The 17,443-nt window shown below is 45.2% G+C and overlaps 2 protein-coding genes across 2 annotated transcripts in view; both read left to right on the forward strand.

Moving 5' to 3' along the window:
- Positions 1-17,443, forward strand: part of LOC116515577 (sialic acid-binding Ig-like lectin 11) — a 49,917-nt gene that overhangs the window by 5,691 nt on the left and 26,783 nt on the right. The window contains exons 3-10 of the mRNA XM_032227698.1: positions 1,004-1,408; positions 2,699-2,743; positions 3,057-3,302; positions 6,705-6,956; positions 7,860-8,192; positions 9,623-9,710; positions 11,508-11,628; positions 14,881-14,892. Of these exons, the coding sequence (XP_032083589.1) occupies positions 1,004-1,408; positions 2,699-2,743; positions 3,057-3,302; positions 6,705-6,956; positions 7,860-8,192; positions 9,623-9,710; positions 11,508-11,628; positions 14,881-14,892 (1,502 nt within the window). The remainder of the gene's footprint in view (positions 1-1,003; positions 1,409-2,698; positions 2,744-3,056; positions 3,303-6,704; positions 6,957-7,859; positions 8,193-9,622; positions 9,711-11,507; positions 11,629-14,880; positions 14,893-17,443) is intronic.
- On the forward strand, positions 2,323-13,100 carry LOC116516062 (sialic acid-binding Ig-like lectin 10). The gene is made up of 7 exons (XM_032228434.1): positions 2,323-3,302; positions 6,317-6,382; positions 6,705-6,956; positions 7,860-8,192; positions 9,623-9,710; positions 11,508-11,628; positions 12,333-13,100. Exons 1-7 carry the CDS (start codon positions 3,158-3,160, stop codon positions 12,549-12,551), a joined length of 1,224 nt encoding a protein of 407 aa, XP_032084325.1. The 5' UTR covers positions 2,323-3,157; the 3' UTR covers positions 12,552-13,100.

Genomic DNA, 17,443 nt, shown 5'->3' on the forward strand with positions numbered 1-17,443 from the left:
TGTTTTGAGAAGCTAAGAAAGATTAGGACTTGGATGAGAGACCTGCAGAGAATACTAGGGCCATAAGGTAGAATGAGAAACTAGCAATAGTCTAGACAGAACGTCAACTGTGTAACCCTGGCATAGATATAAAAGAGGGGTGTCAAACTCAATTTCATTGAGGGATGCATTAGGATTGTGTTTGACCTCGGGCCCCGAGGTGGGTTCCTACCAGTTCGCACCTATTCGGTAGAACCGGTTCGTCAAATCTACCGAACCGGTTAGAAGAGGTTCCACCAGTGGACCCGGAAAGCAGGCCACACCTACAGAAGAGGTTCCAAATTTTTTTGAAACCCACCACTGGTCCTTGGATATGATTATTCTACACTATCATGCTCATATTTATAAAGCTCAGTGCCTCTGTGGAAGGTAAGGATGACTACTGCGTTTGTGGTGCAATCAGAACATTTCATGTGTTGAAGTTGTTTTAACGCAAACCAAAGATGCCTTTTAAAAAACAAGTTTACATCCTATTCTTATGCATGCCAGTGCTGTGTGTGAGGTAATTTAAGGTGGTTCTGACAAGTGTCGTCGGCATCTTCATATCCGGTCATATGGTCGGCAAGCCACTCCCATCTGGTCACATGGGTGGCAAGCCACTCCCACAAAGGAGGCCACACCCATAGAGTAGGTTTGAATAATTTTTGAAACCCACTAGTGCCTCAGGAATGGGGGTGGGGGTTAACAACAGTGTTGTTGTTTACCAATATAGCCAGATAATGCCACAACTTACAGAACTCTAAACTGCTGAACGACATCTTCCCTTTCAGTCTCTGGAGACCACTGTTATGGTGGAGAGGGTGTGCAGTGGAGATATGGCCTCATCTTTTGGGTGGGTTGACAACTTGTGATGTTCTCCATTTTATGAGCTGGTCCTGCAAGAAACCTTAGGGGGTTTTCCAGTGTTTTCGTTTAGGTTTTATCTGTATCCATATTATTTTTTGTCTTGTTTTTCTTGGATCAGGAATCAGAAGTCAAAGGGAATGGACGTATACAATCACCGTGGAACCTTCTGTCACCGTACAGCGTGGTCTTGCTGTTCATATTCCATGCCAGTTCACGTATAACCAGGCAGACCTGTGGCGGTCTGAGAAGATATTTGCTTATTGGATTAAGCATCAATCTTCATTCTGTTTTCCATCGGTTGATAGAGCCTGCAGGCCTGTCGCTACCAACAAGCAATATGAGAGTGTCGAACTTTCGGCTAAGAACCGCTTCCATTTATTAGGAAATCCAAATGAAGGAAATTGCTCACTTTTCATCACAGATGCTCGCATGGAAGATGAAGGGGAATACTTCTTGAGAATTGAGGGGCAATATAACTTAAAATATTCTTTCATTGAGAAAACACTTAATGTTAAAGTGATAGGTAGGTAGTTTTCTGTTGTTGGATGAGCTGTTTTGGTCTCTTTTATATAGTGAGGAGATCAGAAAAGATCTAGGACCGAGGTGTCAAACTTGATTTCATTGAGAGCCACATCAGGGTTGTCTTTGATCTTTGGGGAAGGAGGTGTAGACAGGGTGGGCGTGGCCAGCTCAACGTCACTTGTGTTGGGGGTCCTTGTGGTGGCCCAAGAGCTCTGCCAGCACAAAAGGGCAACCAAGCTCCATTTCCAGCTGCAACGGCCTCCTGCAACCCTCTCAGTGAAAACGGACCTCGGGAGGGCTGCCTGCAAACCTCTTGAACTCTATTGTCACTGGAAGAGCCACTGCAGGCTGGTCTTCCCCTGTTTTCTAAACACTCTATGGACCGGACGTGGTCCGCGGGCCTTGAATTTGACATCCCTAATCAGTGGTGAAATTCAAATTTTTTTTTTACTACCGGTTGGGTGTGGGTATGGCTTGGTGAGCATGGTGTAGTTTGGTGGGCATGGCTTGGTGGGCTTGGCAGGGGAAGGATACTGCAAAAATCTCCATTCCCAGCCCACTCTGGGGCCAGCCAGAATATTTGGTATTTGCTGATTCTCCGAACTACTCAAAATTTCCACTACCAGTTCTCCAGAACCTGCTGGATTTCACCCCTGCCTCATATCTAGGAGAACAGCTATTCAGAGGTATGAGTGAAAAAAACCAAGATAGCCACTGTGGCTGTGTGATTGAAGCCTCATCTCGTTCCTCTCTCTGTCAAGATCGCCATACTGCCCTGCCAGCTATGTTTTGTCAGATGCCAGTCTGCCATTACAACTGTGGGGGGAGGGGAGAGCTGGGCTGCAGGGAGGCAAGTGGGGAGAGCTGGGCTGCAGGGAGGCAAGGGGTTGGGATAAGGGGGAATTGAAACTATGCCATCCTCTGCCATCCTGTAAGAATTGTTGGCTGGTCCAAGGTGTCACATCATAGAATGCAACACCTTCCAGCCTGCCAAGCCAGGGACGGCTACCAAAACAATTTCTTTGAAAGCAGTTGGACATGAGGAAATAAACCAAGGGGGAAGGTGCAGAGAAGGGAAGAGCTAACCCGATGCTTTGGGTGTGAAAAATCAGATTCGGCTTTGCTACGCTGTAACCGCTTGCCTTTAGTTAAATATACTTTCACTACGGAGGGAGTCGAGAGTCTTTCTTTTCTAACGGGACAAGTTGGGACAGCTGACCCCGTCTTCTATGAGCTTGCTGACCTTATATACCTTCTTGGAACTTTAACTTTTCCTCTTCCTGTGTTTCAGAACCAATCCAGAAAGTTACTATCAGAGTGAACAACAGAGGCTCTGGTGAGATTTCAAACCATGGATGTTTTTGCAGACCCCTTCAAGCACAATACAGAGGGCGGATTCTCTGCTTGGTTGTCAAATGTTCTTGCAAGCTGGAAACCTTTCCCCCTTTTATCTGATCCTTCCATAAGCAGCATCCCCCCCATTTTTTTTTACAAGGTCAAGGTTGTTTGCATTATATATTTCACAAATGAAACCAAACAACCAAATCTTCAACTACCTTGTTTTTCTGAAATTATGTCAAATCTGGGGAGGAGGCTTCCAGTTTGCAGTTTTGGGTAGTTCCCTAACTGATGCTTGTAAATCCTTGCAGGCTCCCCATCTTCACCACTCAACCCTGTGATAACCAAGGAAGGAAACACTGTCACTCTGATTTGTACTGCTGATGGTACACCACCTCCCACTCTATCCTGGATGAAGGAGAACCAGCAAATTGATAGTCCCACACAGCAGAGGCTTCAGCTGCGTGAAATTGGACCAAAGGATGCTGGGAAATATCAGTGCTTGGCAAACAATCTGTATGGATCTCTCAAGACAACGGTTGAAGTGATCGTCCAGTGTAAGATTTCATTGTTGTTGGGTTATTTAGCTGAAAACACTCAATCCACTATAACAGTGATCCAGGAAACATTCCCACTTCATTTGGTGCAGAAGACCATGGTCAATGCATTCTTACCCCAGGTGAATCTTCCGTTAATGGAGGTCTCTGCAAATGTGTGTGGATGAGAGTCCCTATTGTTTATCTAGGTTGGGGTGTCAAACTCAGTTTTTTGGAGGGCTGCATCAGGATTGTGTTTGACCTTGCGAGGCTGGTTTGGGCATGGGCAGAGTGGCCATGGCCAGCCCAACATCATTTGTGTCGAGATGTCTGGGGTGGCCCGAGTGCTCTACCAGCGAAAACTGGCTCCCGAGCTTCGTTTCTGGCTGCGACGGCCTCCTGCAACCCTCTGCCAGCAAAAATGGAGCTCAAGAGGGCTGCATTTCTCCATTTCTCAGGCAGAGGCACCATGGGCCGGTCCCTTGCTGTTTCCAGGGTGGCTCCCACGGACCAGATCTAAACACCCCATAGGTTGGATCCAGCTCGCGGGCCTTGAGTTTGACACCCCTGATCTAGGTGAAATATCAGACGGTCTTTTGCTTTAAATTAGTTTTTTAGTTACAAGATTTTGCACAGATCAAAGTCTTAGCCAGTGAGCCACCACATCCCTGTAAAAATTAATGGTATCATATCTCTTAATCCTTTGTCAGCCACAGCTGCTGTCTTACAGTCATACAAGAGTTAACAAGGAATGGAGCCTTCTAAGAGAAGTTGCCATAAGTATTGGTGCTCAAACTACAATTTTCCTTTCTTAAAAGCATTTCAGTTGCACCTCCTTTTGACCACAAAAGAACAGGCTACGCACTTTTTAGGGGAAGTTATGATTGTATCAGCCGAGGAAAGGAATATGGGTGTGGTGTCACATTTCCTAAAATAAAAGTTGAGGGAGGAAAGCTGGACCCATTAGCATAATACATTTCTCTGCTCTGCTGCTTCAAACCCTTTTCGTTCAGCTTTTGGCCTGCTTCACTTTGGAGAGACAGCTAAACCATGCAGAGGTGGGTTCCTACCAGTTCGGATCGGTTCGGGCAAGTAGGTAGTAAATTGGCCTGCCACGCCCCCGAACCGGTTCTCTCGGCGGCACCTACGGTGCCATCATCTTTCTTCTGCTTCTGTGCATGTGCAGAAGCATTTTTAAAAGTACTGAGCAGGCGCACGGCGCATCCCTGAGCAAACCCACCCCTGATACTGTGCTTCCCCAAAAATAAGACAGGGTCTTATTTTCTTTTGACCCCAAAATAAGCACTTGGCCTTATTTTCACGGAGGTCTATTTATTTTTGAGGTACAGGAGGCGGTGAGCATGGTTACCTCACGGCTGCTGCTGTGTTCCAATATTTTTGGGGAGGGCTTATTTTAGTGCATGCGCTCAAAAGCCCAATTAGGCTTATTATCTAGAGAGTTTCTATTTTCAGGGAAACAGGGCAGGGGTGGGTTTCAACCGGTTCGCGGCGGTCCACGCGAACCGGTTGGTTGGCAAACCCGGAAGTAAGTAACCCGCCTGTCCGCGCTCCTTACTGGTCTTTGAAGGCTTCTGCGCTTCCACGCAGGTGCATGGCACATACAGTGCCTGCGCGATTCTCCGCGAGCAGCTGGAGCATCGCACAGGCGCTAAGACGCATGCATTAACTGCGCGCATGCATGAGGACGCCGCCGGCCCAGTTCCAACCGAACCGGTTGGAATGGGATAAGGAACCCACCACTGAAACAGGGTACCAATCTATTCTACCCTATCGTGAAGGTTGGGGAGGATGGAAATTATAACTCAAAGCATTGCGGGGAGATACAAGATTAGAAAAGGCTGCCTCAGGACAAACTGTTTGCCCCCACTAAAAGCAGATAAGAATTTCTTCCTCAACAACAAAATTGTATTGAAATGTTAGGGGTTGTGCAGCTGCATCTGTAGAATTACTGTAAGAATACGAAATCTGATAGCCGCTTGTTTCTTCTATCATTGCCACTTTTTTTACACCACCACACCCACATCTGATAATGAAGATTCTCAGAATGCCAAAAGGAAGTTTAGATTAGAAATGATTCCACTTCCTTCTCTTTCCTAACTTTCCTCCTGCGAACAACGAGGCTAATAACGTCATGAAAGGAATACATGATGTGCCCTTCGGAAAATGTGTACAATGAAGGATGCAGGAAATATAGTCAGTAGTCCAGAAATGGGTACTTTATTGTCGGGGTGCTGGGCTGATAGAATGGGACTACTGGCCATGGCCAATTGTCCTAGAGCCAGGAGTGGGCTTCAAAAATTGCAACAATGAGTTTGTTGCCCTATTGATGGGTGGGCGTGGTCATGATGGGAGTGGCCTAGTCAGCCTCCTGCATCGCGTTGGAAGGAGGGGGCGTTTTCACCTTCCCCAGGCTTTCCTCGAGCCTCTGGGAGGGCGAAAACTGCTTCCCCCTGGGCTCCAGAGACTCTCTGGAGGCTGGAAACAGGCCCATTTCTGGACCTCTAGAACCTCTGGTAGGCCCATTTCCCCCCTGCCCCAAGCTTCCGTGCAGCCCTTGCACATACCTAGCATTACAAATGGGCTGTGTGGAAACTCCTGGGACGGGCAGGATGGGAGGGGCAGGCCAGGCGTGGACAAGCAGGGTGGCATTTGGTGGTTCGCCGAACTGGGCAGAATCCTAGCTAGAGGATCACCCGAACCCGTGTGAACCCCCAGCAGCCCATCCTTGCCTAGATCCCTATGTAGAAGACTACAGAATTCACAGAGTTTGAGTCTTTTATTTCAAACTTCCGACTCCTCATTCTGGAGTGTGTTTAGAAAAGCCATGAACGTTTGGCTCTTCACCCTTTGGTGAGAGAAAGTGAGACCCCCCCCCCCCTTGTTTCATCACACTTGTCATCTACGGAGCTCCGAAGCAACCTTTAAGAGGCCTTGCAAGCCAGAGATCTTACCCTTCTTCTCCACAAAAGCTTTTCTCTTGGGAAGTTTGACATGGTTGTTTTTTCCCCCCACAGATCGTCCAAGGATGCTGGTTTTCAACACCTCCCAAACTCACAGGAGAGGCTCCATACTCTCTCAAGGTACTTTAGGATCAGTGGTGAAATTTAAATTTATTTTTTTTCTACCGGTTCTGTGGGCGTGACTTGGTGGGCATGGCAGGGGAAGGATATTGCAAAATCTCCATTCCTACCCCACTTGGGGGCCAGCAACCATAGGTGGTATTTGCTGGTTCTCTGAACCACTCATAATTTCCACTACCGGTTACTGTCAGAACCTGCTAAATTTCACCCCAGTTTAACATGCAATTATGTGCAGGGTTCCTCTCTTTTCTGAAGGATGCCTCTGGCTGGCTTGACCAAGACTCTCCCATGGAAATGATGGACTCTTTAACTCTGGTTTCAGGTTGCTTCAAGGAGCTGCCCAGTGGCTCTGAGTTGACAGCCCAAGAAGGTGACTCATTGGAGCTGTTCTGCCAAGCAGATAGCAACCCTCCAGCCACAACTAGTTGGGAGAAAAGAGACGGCCACTTGCAGAAGCCTCTAGATAACCAATTGCGACTGACCAACCTGACTGTTGAAGATGAGGGTGTCTATGTGTGCACTGCTACAAACATGCTCGGCACAGTTCAGGGGTTCTTCCGGCTCTCTGTGACATGTGAGTAAATCATCATCCTCTAGAAGGAAGATATTTAAGCTGTTGACTGCTTGAGCTATATGACCTTCTTCATCCTTGGTATTCTGACCCAGGTTTCCCAAGAGCATGAAGCTAACTCCTTGTCCCAACAAAAGCCCCTTTTCTTAATTAACTGTGAATTCTGCTCATTCCCATCCAGCAAAGTCTTTCAAGGGAGGATTTACATCACAGACCTTATCTGGCTTGGAGAGCTGCCAGGCTGATATCTACAAAACTTGGCAAGGAGTCTCAGAGAGTCATGAACCAATTAAGTGAACTAATTGTCTCCTGCAAACTCTACTCCCCTTTTGCCCCTCTCTTATTTCCTCTGGGAGGGGCCATTCATCGTCCATCTGTGGCCTTACTCCCAAGTCAACCCCTTTTCTTTAGCTGTTCTCTTCCTCTGGCAACTCTTTGCATGTGCACACTGGGAACAGGCTCCAGCTGTTCTTCTGCCTCACTGATGTCTAACTCTGAAGGCAGCTGATGTCAGACGGCTCTGGCCCCCTCTCTGCCTCTGACACAGAGCCCTCATCAGAGCCTTCCCCAGACTCCAGGACTGACCCATGTTCCTCCGCAGACTTCTCACTGTCCGAATATGCTGCCAGCTCTAACACTTGGCAGAAAACCAGTCAAGGCTCAGTTGGGCTGAAGAGAGAGAGAGAATTGAAGAGTGATTCCTTGCTACCACAAGCCAAGAAGGACGTTCATAACGAGGGAGGTCCCATGCGGGTTGGAGTCCTATTATAGGACAGTGAGACTCTTATCAGTGACACTTTTGTGTCCCTGACAGTCCTACCATTTTCCTTTTCATGCAGAGAAGCCTTGCAAATCTGCTACAAAATCTTAACGTTTGAATTATATGCCTCTTTTGCTCTTTTCCAGATGCCCCAAGGCTCAGCAGAAGCCCCCAGAAAAATACAACATGTTCTTACCATGACAATGATTTCCTATGTACTTGTACCTGGGATGCTAAGCCACTCCCCCAGATCGAGTGGGAGGTGGATGGGGAGAGGATAACCGAGGAGAGCAAGAGAAGAGGAAACTGGACAGTCCAACCTTCAGTCCAGAAGAATGAGGCCACCAGTACCTTAAACTGGACTGGCAGCTTAGATAGAGATCATAATATTATCTGCATGGGGAGCAATTCTTATGGAATCCAAAGAATGCAATTCCTGTTGAAGGCCAAGAGAGACCCAACTTCAGAATCTTCCATAGGTAAGGAACTCCACCAGGTGCATGTAAAGGTATCTGGGAATTACCTTGAAAGGTAGAAGGAAAAACCCACAGCCTAGACAATAAGAGCCCTGGTGGTGCAGTCGTTAAAGTGAAGTATTGCAGGCTAACTCTGCCAATAGCCCGGAGTTTGATCCTGATGGGCTCAAGATTGACTCAGTCTTCTTTCCTTCTGAGGTCGGTAAAATGAGGACCCAGATTATTGGGGACAATGCTGACATTGTAGATTGCTCAGGTAATCTACCTGAGGTAAAGGTAAAGGTAAAGGTTTCCCTCGCACATATGTACTAGTCGTTCCCTACTCTAGGGACCGGTGCTCATCTCCATTTCAAAGCCGAAGAGCCAGCACTCTCTGAAGATGTCTCCGTGGTCATGTGGTTGGGATGACTAAATGCTGAAGGCGCACGGAACGCTGTTACCTTCCCACCAAAGGTGGTTCCTATTTTTCTACTTGCAATTTTACATGCTTTCGAACTGCTAGGTTGGCAGAAGCTGGGACAAGTAACGGGAGTTCACTCTGTTATGAGGTGCTAGGGATTCGAACTGCTGAACTGCTGACCTTTCTGATCGACAAGCTCCGTGTCTTAGCCTAATAAATTGCTCAGAGAGAGCTATAAAACACTATGGAGAGGAATATAACTCTAATTGCTATTGTTATTGCTAAACAATGGTCTGATAAATGAAATATGAGTCCTAAGGAAGGGCGAAGAGGAGAAAACATCTCAGAATAGAATCACCCTGTTGTTTGGGAGACAATAAATGTAAGGAGGGGAGAGGTAGTTTCAAGCTTTCAAGTTTCAGTTACAAACGTCCTTGAACTTACAACTAACTATTGGGCCCAGAATTTCCATTGCTATGCATAAGTAAGTCACACCCTTTCTTTGCAACAGTTGTGAAGCAAATCACTGTGGCTGTTAAGTGAATCACACAGTCGTTAAGCAAAACTGGCTCCCTCCCCCCCCCCCCCATTGATTTTACTTGTCAGAAGCCAGCTGGAAAGATCACATATGACGATCACATAGCATTGGAATGTTGCAGTTGCCCTAAAATTCATGCTGGTTGCCAAGTACCCACATTTGGATTCTGTGATTGTGGGAAAGCCATGGTGGTTGTAAGTGTGAGGACCACTTCTAAGTCACTTCCTTCAGGGCCGTTGCACTTGGAAAGGTCCCCGAATGGATGGTTGTAAAACAAGGACTATCTATAATGATTCTTATCTGTTTCCTTCAAGGCCATCTCCTTGATTCTCCATAGTCTTGGGAACAGAGATTTCCTCTGTCTCTAAGCTGTGTAGTCTTTGGAGCTAGACTTCCTAATTTCCTAAAATCTCTTACCAAATGATTATCAGAAGAACTAGGCTTCCTAATTCCCCAGGGTTGATTTTCCACAGAGGTCTTGGTTTATTGTTGCAGGAAGATCTAATAAGACTTTGTTCATTGCTGGGATATGTGGAATTTTTCTGGGAGCTGGAATCTTCATGTTGTGCCTATTCCTGATCAGGTGAGTTTCTCTCCAAGTCATAATGTTTTGATAGGATTGATAAAATTAAACTCTGAACAATAACTAGTATCAATCTATAAATCTCACTGTAAGTTCATCATCAGGCAAAGGTTCCCCTTGCACATATGTGTTAGTCGTTTCTGACTCTAGGGGGCAGTGCTCATCTCCATTTCAAAGCCGAAGAGCCAGCGCTGTCCCAAGACATCTCTGTGGTCATGTGGCTGGCATGACTAATCATCAAAGGTGCAAGGAATACTGTCACCTTCCCACCAAAGGTGGTTCCTATTTTTCTACTTGCATTTTTACGTGATTTCGAAGTGCTAGGTTGGCAGAAGCTGGCAAATCTTTTACGTGGCACCAGGGATTCGAACTGCTGACTTTTCTGATTGACAAACTCAATGTCTTAGCCACTGAGTCACCGTGTCCCTAAGTTCATTATAGCCAGCCTATTGGCTGCCCAGGTCCTACCTTCCACATTCTAGGTTTTCAACACATAGATGGTGACATTTGGAAGGACCATTAAATGTTGACAATCATTATGCTCCAGATCTGGTAGATCTCAGTAGAGCTGCAATGTTGAACAATTCGTTAATTGCTCTGTGAACAACACGAGTGAAGAATTGGGCCAACGTACTAATTATAATTATCATTCTTTATGGGATATTTCACTGCAAAGATGAAAGGGAAATAAAAGTAGGGAAAAGATAGAGAATGTGTGACAATATACATGTGTTTATTGTATGCTTAAAAATGATTTAGATGAGATGCCTCAGTACATGTGGCAGAATTGATACAGCATCTCTTTAAAGCAGCCACTTTTTCAGGCTTTGTCACACAGCTGCTTTAATGAGCCACATTACATTTTAAAAAGCCACAATTTTTCAAGCATGGAATAAATCCAGTAGAATAAATGACATCTGCCACTAATTTTAATAGGTCTATTTTATTTGGATCCATCCTAAAGTAAGTAGTGGTTTCTCTAAGGTTAGAGGATTACAGGGTAAAGGTGCAGGGATTTGTTTGAAAACAAATTGCTTATTTGATTACAATCACTAAGTTACTCCCAAGTAGAGTATCTATAGTAGTGCAGAAAAACATTCTGCTTGACTCCAGATGTTTAGCCTAAGCTACCCATCTGTCATTGTTATATTTGGGATGAGCCAAAGTATGATCTACCCCACTATGGTGACATGATCTGAATCCTTAGTATTTAGTGTGTACAAAGACACAAGCCCGCAATCCAATGTAATTATGCTTTCAAATAAATGGAGTGTTGCACTGTTGTGGGAAGGAAATGCATCATTAATAAGAGAAAGGGACAGAAAAATGATGGATGTTAACCTATTAGGGGATTGGCCCAAGCAAAAAGTTAGGGATTAAGAAATCAGCTTTAGGAGGAAAAAATAGAAAGGCTGATGGATTCTTACTCTGTAATAACTATTGCTGTAGCAGTGGATTACTCTAGTAATAGAAGTTGGGCTAGATCGGGGTCCTTAAACTCTTTAAGTTCATCCACCCCTTGATGAAGTTTCTAATTGTTTATTAGCCCCCAAACATTTATTATATGAAAATAATGTAATAAATGCACAAAGATAATAGCAATAACCTGTTGGCTAGTCCTACAGTACCATTAGTTAAAGTATTGTTGATTACCCCTTAGAGAGTCCAATTAACCTTTTGGGGTCAAAATTGATCACTTTGGAGAACACTGAATTAAATTATTTCCTAGGTCCCATCCATTCTATGACTCCACGGATGTATAATAACCAAAATGTTGTCTTACTGAATTCCTGCCAGGGTTTTTAAGCAGAGGAAAGCATTGCTCGAAGCTAGCCATGTCGAAGGAACCTCTTCTGGACGAGAACCACAGGAGAAACCCAAGAATTCCAGCCATATCTACAGCAACGTTTTCCCGATGGTAGGCTTCCTATGTATCTTTGCTATTCTTTGTCTCCTGATCTGGAGAAGAAAGGAAGGAGGGAGGGAGGGAGGAAAGGAGGAAGGAAGGAAGGAAGGAAGGAAGGAAGGAAGGAAGGAAGGAAGGAAGGAGAAAGTTCAAACTAAAAATGGAATGGGATGGGATGGGATGGGATGGAAGAGAGTAGAGTAGAGTAGAGTAGGGTAGGGTAGGGTAGGGTAGAGTAGAGTAGAATAGAATAGAATAGAATAGAATAGAATAGGAGAATGTAAAAAATAGAATAGAATAGAGAATATAGAGAATAGAATATAGAATATAAGAAATAGAATCGAACCGAATGTAGAATATAGAGGATAGAATAGAATAGAATTATTGGCCAACTGTGATAGGTACCAAAGGAATTTGTCCCCGGCTCTGCCTGTGAGATCTTGCCTCTCCATATCCTCGCAAGAAAGCAGGACTTCTTGAAACTGAAGTTGTTCCAAAAGGAGCTTTTATTGAAAGGCTTGAGATGGCAAGAGGTCTTGGCGGGAAGAACTCAATCTTCCCACTTAAAAAAAAATCAGCAATTAAAAGCGGTGCAAACAAAACCCCTCTCACAGCACAGCGATGCAGGAAACGGAAAATTCATACAGAGATCTCTCCGACCAGGAAATAGAAACAGAATCTTCCCTCTTTCCCAAAACGTTGTTCCTTTCTTTCAGGGTCCAAGATTACCCCATGCTGATAAGCCAAACCCTGCTGGAAAAAGGAAGCCTAAAGCACCCCAGGGACCCACTGTTCCAGCCCCAAGGACAGCAGAGCCACCTGAACTGCAGTATGCAGCCCTAGATTTCAAGCCGAAAAGTAAAGGCATTTCAGATTTAGGCGAAAACAATGTGGAATATTCATCGATCCAAAAAAAACAAAAGCCTCAGAAGTGAGGGTTAGCATTTGAAGAAATGGGGAGAGAAAGGGGATTGATGTTTTTTGAACTTCGGTGGTGACTCAGGGTTGGCATTCACTTAACTTCCTTACCGATTTGCAAATGCATGCATTCACTCGTGCCCACCTCCGTACATGCACTTTTGGTGAAAAGAAAATGGCCTAAATGGGATGCCGTAGACCCAGGGAGGTGGGCGGAGCCACCTACAATTTCCGCTACCGGTTCAGGCGAACTGGTAGAATGCCACCTCTGCGGTGACTCCTGAAGAAACCATGGATAGCCAAGAAATAAATCATCCAACAAATCAGCTCGTCATTCAAGCCATAATTAATCAGGCTCAGATTGTCTACTTCATGCCCATTATGAGGAGACCCAGCTGCAACACTGGGAAAGGAGGAAGGAAAGAGAAGAAGAGGATAACCAGCAGCAAGGGGGATGGATTCTGTTATAAGTGGCCATGGGGCAACCTATGGACCACGTTAGGGACAGATCATCCTGGAGGAAGTTTATTTACCTCCCAGAGACCTATACGATCACACAGATTAGACCTCCTCCGGATTCCATCTGCCGGTCAATGTCGGCTGGCGACTCCCCAGGGGAGGGCCATCTCTGTAGCTGCTCCGGCCCTATGAAACGATCTCCCCGTGGAGATCTGGACTCTTACTACTCTTCCGGCCTTCTGCAAAGCGATTAAGACCTGGTTGTTCCAGCAGGCCTGGGGCTGTTGATTTATCCAGCCCCATTCTAAGCTATATGAATGTTGTGCAATTTTAATGTCTGTTCTTTTTCATTTTTATATGTTCCCCCTCCCCGTTTTTATCTGTAAGTCTCTCGAGAGTGGGCGGCATACAAATCCTAATAAACCGTAAACCGTATTTACGTGGTTGCTTAAGATCTGACACTGAGTTCATGATACGTAATTAATCGATCATTCCTAAGAAACACCACATGTAATGAGAATAGGGTTACTAGATCAAAACTGTAATAATTCACACACATGTACATACATACATATTGTACATATATACATACATACTACTAAAACATTTGTCTCTCTTTGTCTATATATTTCCATTGAGTGAAATGCTGCATCGCAGAACAACAATTTCAGAACCATTGCAGTGGTGGGATTCATTTTTTTTTACTACTGGTTCTGTGGGCATGGCTTTGTGGGCATGCAGGGGAAGGTTACTGCAAAATCCCCATTCCCTCCCCATCCCCCTAACCTGCTTTCCAGCTTGGTCTCTCTATTCAGTGCAACACAAGAAGATCAGCTGGGAGGATGGGAGGCAGCAGGGGCATGGCCAGCCTATTTGCCTGTTTTCCAAACTACTCAAAACCTCCACTCCCCGTTCTCCAAAACCAGAACTATTTGAATACCACCTCTGAACCACTGGTATCTCAAATGGCTTAACTTGCAGAACGGGTCCAAAATCCAGGACCCAAGACTCCTGTAGGATTGAAATTAGACAAATGTGTGGCTGCTGCACCACTGTGCTGTTGACCAAAGGTTCAGTAGACCGGCCTCCTCCTTTGGCTTTGGAATGGGTCAACTCACCGTGACCAATTTGTCATGACCAACTCGCCGCAGAAAATGCTATAGCCCTATCATTTCAGACAAATGATTGTCCAACCTCTTCTTAAAAACTTCCAGTGTTGGGCATCCACAACTTCTGGAGGCAAGTTGTTCCACTGATTCATTGTTCTAACTGTCAGGAAGTTTCTCTTTAGTTCTAGGTTGCTTCTCTCCTTGATTAGTTTCCATCCGTTGCTTCTCATCCTGCCTTCAGGTTCTTTGGAAAATAAATTGACTGTCTCTTCTTTGTGGTAACCTCTTAGATATTGGAAGACTGCTATCATGTCACCTCTAGTCCTTCTTTTCATTAAACTAGACATACCCAATTCCAGCAACCGTTCTTTATATGCTTTAGCCTCCAGTCCCCTAAGAAGGCTGAGTCAACATTGAGTGTAGAGTGAAAGTGATAACCGGAACTCAGAGCTTTGGTTCCACTCCAAAATTACCTTTGGAGTTTCAATGACAATCATCTTCTCTCAACCTGTGGCTTCAAAACACGAGTATGACTTAAAAAGCGATGATCAAGCATATACAGCCAGATTATTCTCAGCCCTAGCAGGAAACTTTTTAAAACTACTAATTGGCAGAAGGTTCTTCTTTAGGTAAGACTGGTGATGATGAAAAATGTTTTCAAGAGGATAATCCTTTACATTCCCATGCTGGAACAAATCCAGCCATTATTCCAGGGGAATAAAAACTGAGTTAAGAAGCTGGTTTACCTTATTTCACACTGGGTTTTCCCTATTTCCAGGTGACAACTAAGGTAAGGTGCTTCGGGATTTTAGAGGAAAGGCATAATTCAGATGTTTTGCTTCAGATACTGGGATTTGGGGTTGCTTCCTTACGCCTCCTTGAGCATAAACCATTCACCAGGTGAGGTTTCTGTTGAAGGAGAACTCATCAAAGACTTAAGGTGTCTCAGTCCAAATTTAGTTGATGGCCTTGTGCATGCATGTAGGTATGATGATGAAGTGACAACCAACATCTGAAATGACCTAAGCTCCAGAGCTCACTGTAACAGCATTGCCAAAAAGGCATTAAGAGTTCTTAACCTAATTTTGTGAAGCTTCTTCTCCGCTAACATTGTACTGCCAACTAGGGCATACAAAACTTTTGCCAGACCAATTCTTGAATACAGCTCATCTGCCTGGAATCCACACTGTACTTCAGACATTAATACAATTGAGCGAGTCCAGAGGTATTTCACGAGAAGAGTCCTCCACTCCTCTGCTCACAATAAAATATCTTATGCCACCAGGCTTGAAATTTTGGGCTTGTACAACCTAGAACTACGCCAACTAAGGTCTGAACTAAGTGTAGTACACAAAATTGTCTGCTACAACGTCCTACCTGTCAATGACTACTTCAGCTTCAACCGCAATAATAAACTGGCAAACAATAGATACAAACTCAAGGTAAACCACTCCAAACTCGATTGCAGAAAATACGACTTCAGTAACATAGTGATCTGTTCTGACCCCCCTCCTCGTTCCACACCAACACACACCCCGAGCCAAAGATAAGTTACGGCATTTAATGAACAGACAGACAGGTCCTTGACAGCAAACCGGCACAGATAAGCCTTGGCAGCAATCCAGCCTACCAAGCTCACAATTCTATTCTCCAACATTAGTTCCTGCGTTGACTTCTGTAAGAGGAGCGTGTACACAAGCAGTCTTTTTATAGTCTGGAGAGGAGCCTAATAACCACCAGCTGAACACAATCACCTCCTGTACTTGCGCAACTGTTCCTGATGCCTATTAGCTCTTTGGTGCCGGGCATCCAGGAACAACTCACTGCTGACGTCAGGAACACACTCCCTTGTCTCCTCCCCACTGGTCCAAGGCTCAGGTGCCTACTGTCCCTGTCCTACTGTCCCCATTTATTCATACTCATTTCCTGTCCATGTTGATGTCCATGTTTAGACTGATACCTGCTATCTCGTACATGTTTGACTAAATAAATACATTTTGCATGATGGCAGCTGATTTGTGATGCTATGCAAGTCATCCTTGACTCACAAGAGTTCATTTAGTGACAGTTTGAACTTACAACGGCACTGAAAAAAGTGATTTATGACCATTTTTCACACATGTGACAGTTGCTGCATCCCCATGATCAGGTGATCAATATTCAGACACTTGCAACCGATTCATATTTATGACGGTTGCAATGTCCCGGGATCCTGTAAATCCCCTTTTGGAAACTTCTGACAAGCAAAGTCAATGGGGAAGCCAGATTCACTTAACAACCGTGTTACTAACTTAACAGCTGCAGTGATTGACGTAACAACTGTGGCAAGAAAGGTAGTAAAATGGGGAAAAACTCACTTGGCAAATGTCTCACTCGGCAACGTAAATTTTGGGCTCAATTGTGGTGGTAAGTTGAGGATAACCTGTAAGAGATTCCCGTTCCTATAAAATCATGGGCTATTGATGAATTACTGTAGCTAACTAGACCAGGGGTGAAGTTAGACCGGATCGCACTGGCTTGGGCGAACTGGTAGGGATGATTTGAATTGCTTCCCTAAACCAGTAGAAATCATCCCTGGTTGGCCCTGCCCATGCTCGCCTGTTTGCCCACTCTGTCACCCGGTTGCCACTCACCTCTTCCGACTGTTACAATAAAATAGCAGAGTTGGAAGGGACCTTGGAGTCTTCTAGTCCAACCCCCTGCCTAGGCAGGAAACCCTAAACCGTTTCAGACAAATGGCTATCCAACATCTTCTTAAAGACTTCCAGTGTTTGGGCATTCACAACTTCTGGAGGCAACTTCTGTTCCACTGATGAATTGTTCTAACTGTCAGGAAATTCTCCCTTAGTTTTAGGTTGCTTCTCTCCTTGATTCGTTTCCACCCGTAGCTTCTGGTTCTACCCTCAGGTGCCTTGGAGAATGGCTTGACTCCCTCTTCTATGGGGCAACCCCTGAGATATTGGAACATTGCTATCATGTCTCCCCTAGTCCTTCTTTCTATTAAACTAGACCTTCCGGCTGCTCGACTCGCCCACCCAATCCCAACATTTTCCCCTCCATTCACAGTGGAGCTGCTGCAGCTGGTCCCTTTGAGATAGTCCCTGGGAGGGAGGGGGCTGGGTGGGACCATAAAGGGAGCAGCTGCTCCCCTGTGAATGGGGGGGGGGAAGAAAAGTTCGGATTCTTTTTGCCACAGCAGCGCGGTTGGACTAGAAGTACTCCAAGGTCCCTTCCAACTCTGTTATTCTGTTCTGTTCTGTTCTGCTCCGCTCCGCTCCGCTCCGCTCCACTCCATTCCATTCCATTCCATTCCATTCCATTCCATTCCATTCCATTCTATT

This window comes from Thamnophis elegans, chromosome 12, assembly GCF_009769535.1.
Source record: "Thamnophis elegans isolate rThaEle1 chromosome 12, rThaEle1.pri, whole genome shotgun sequence".
Taxonomy (NCBI): Eukaryota; Metazoa; Chordata; class Lepidosauria; order Squamata; family Colubridae; genus Thamnophis; species Thamnophis elegans.

Excerpts from the sequence above, each read along its gene's own strand:
- LOC116516062 (XM_032228434.1), top strand. The coding sequence starts at position 3,158 with ATGAAGGAGAACCAGCAAATTGATAGTCCCACACAGCAGAGGCTTCAG. Across the intron at positions 8,193-9,622 it reads AACTTCAGAATCTTCCATAG|GAAGATCTAATAAGACTTTG; the intron begins GTAAGGAACTCC and ends TTATTGTTGCAG. Across the intron at positions 11,629-12,332 it reads ACAGCAACGTTTTCCCGATG|GGTCCAAGATTACCCCATGC; the intron begins GTAGGCTTCCTA and ends CCTTTCTTTCAG.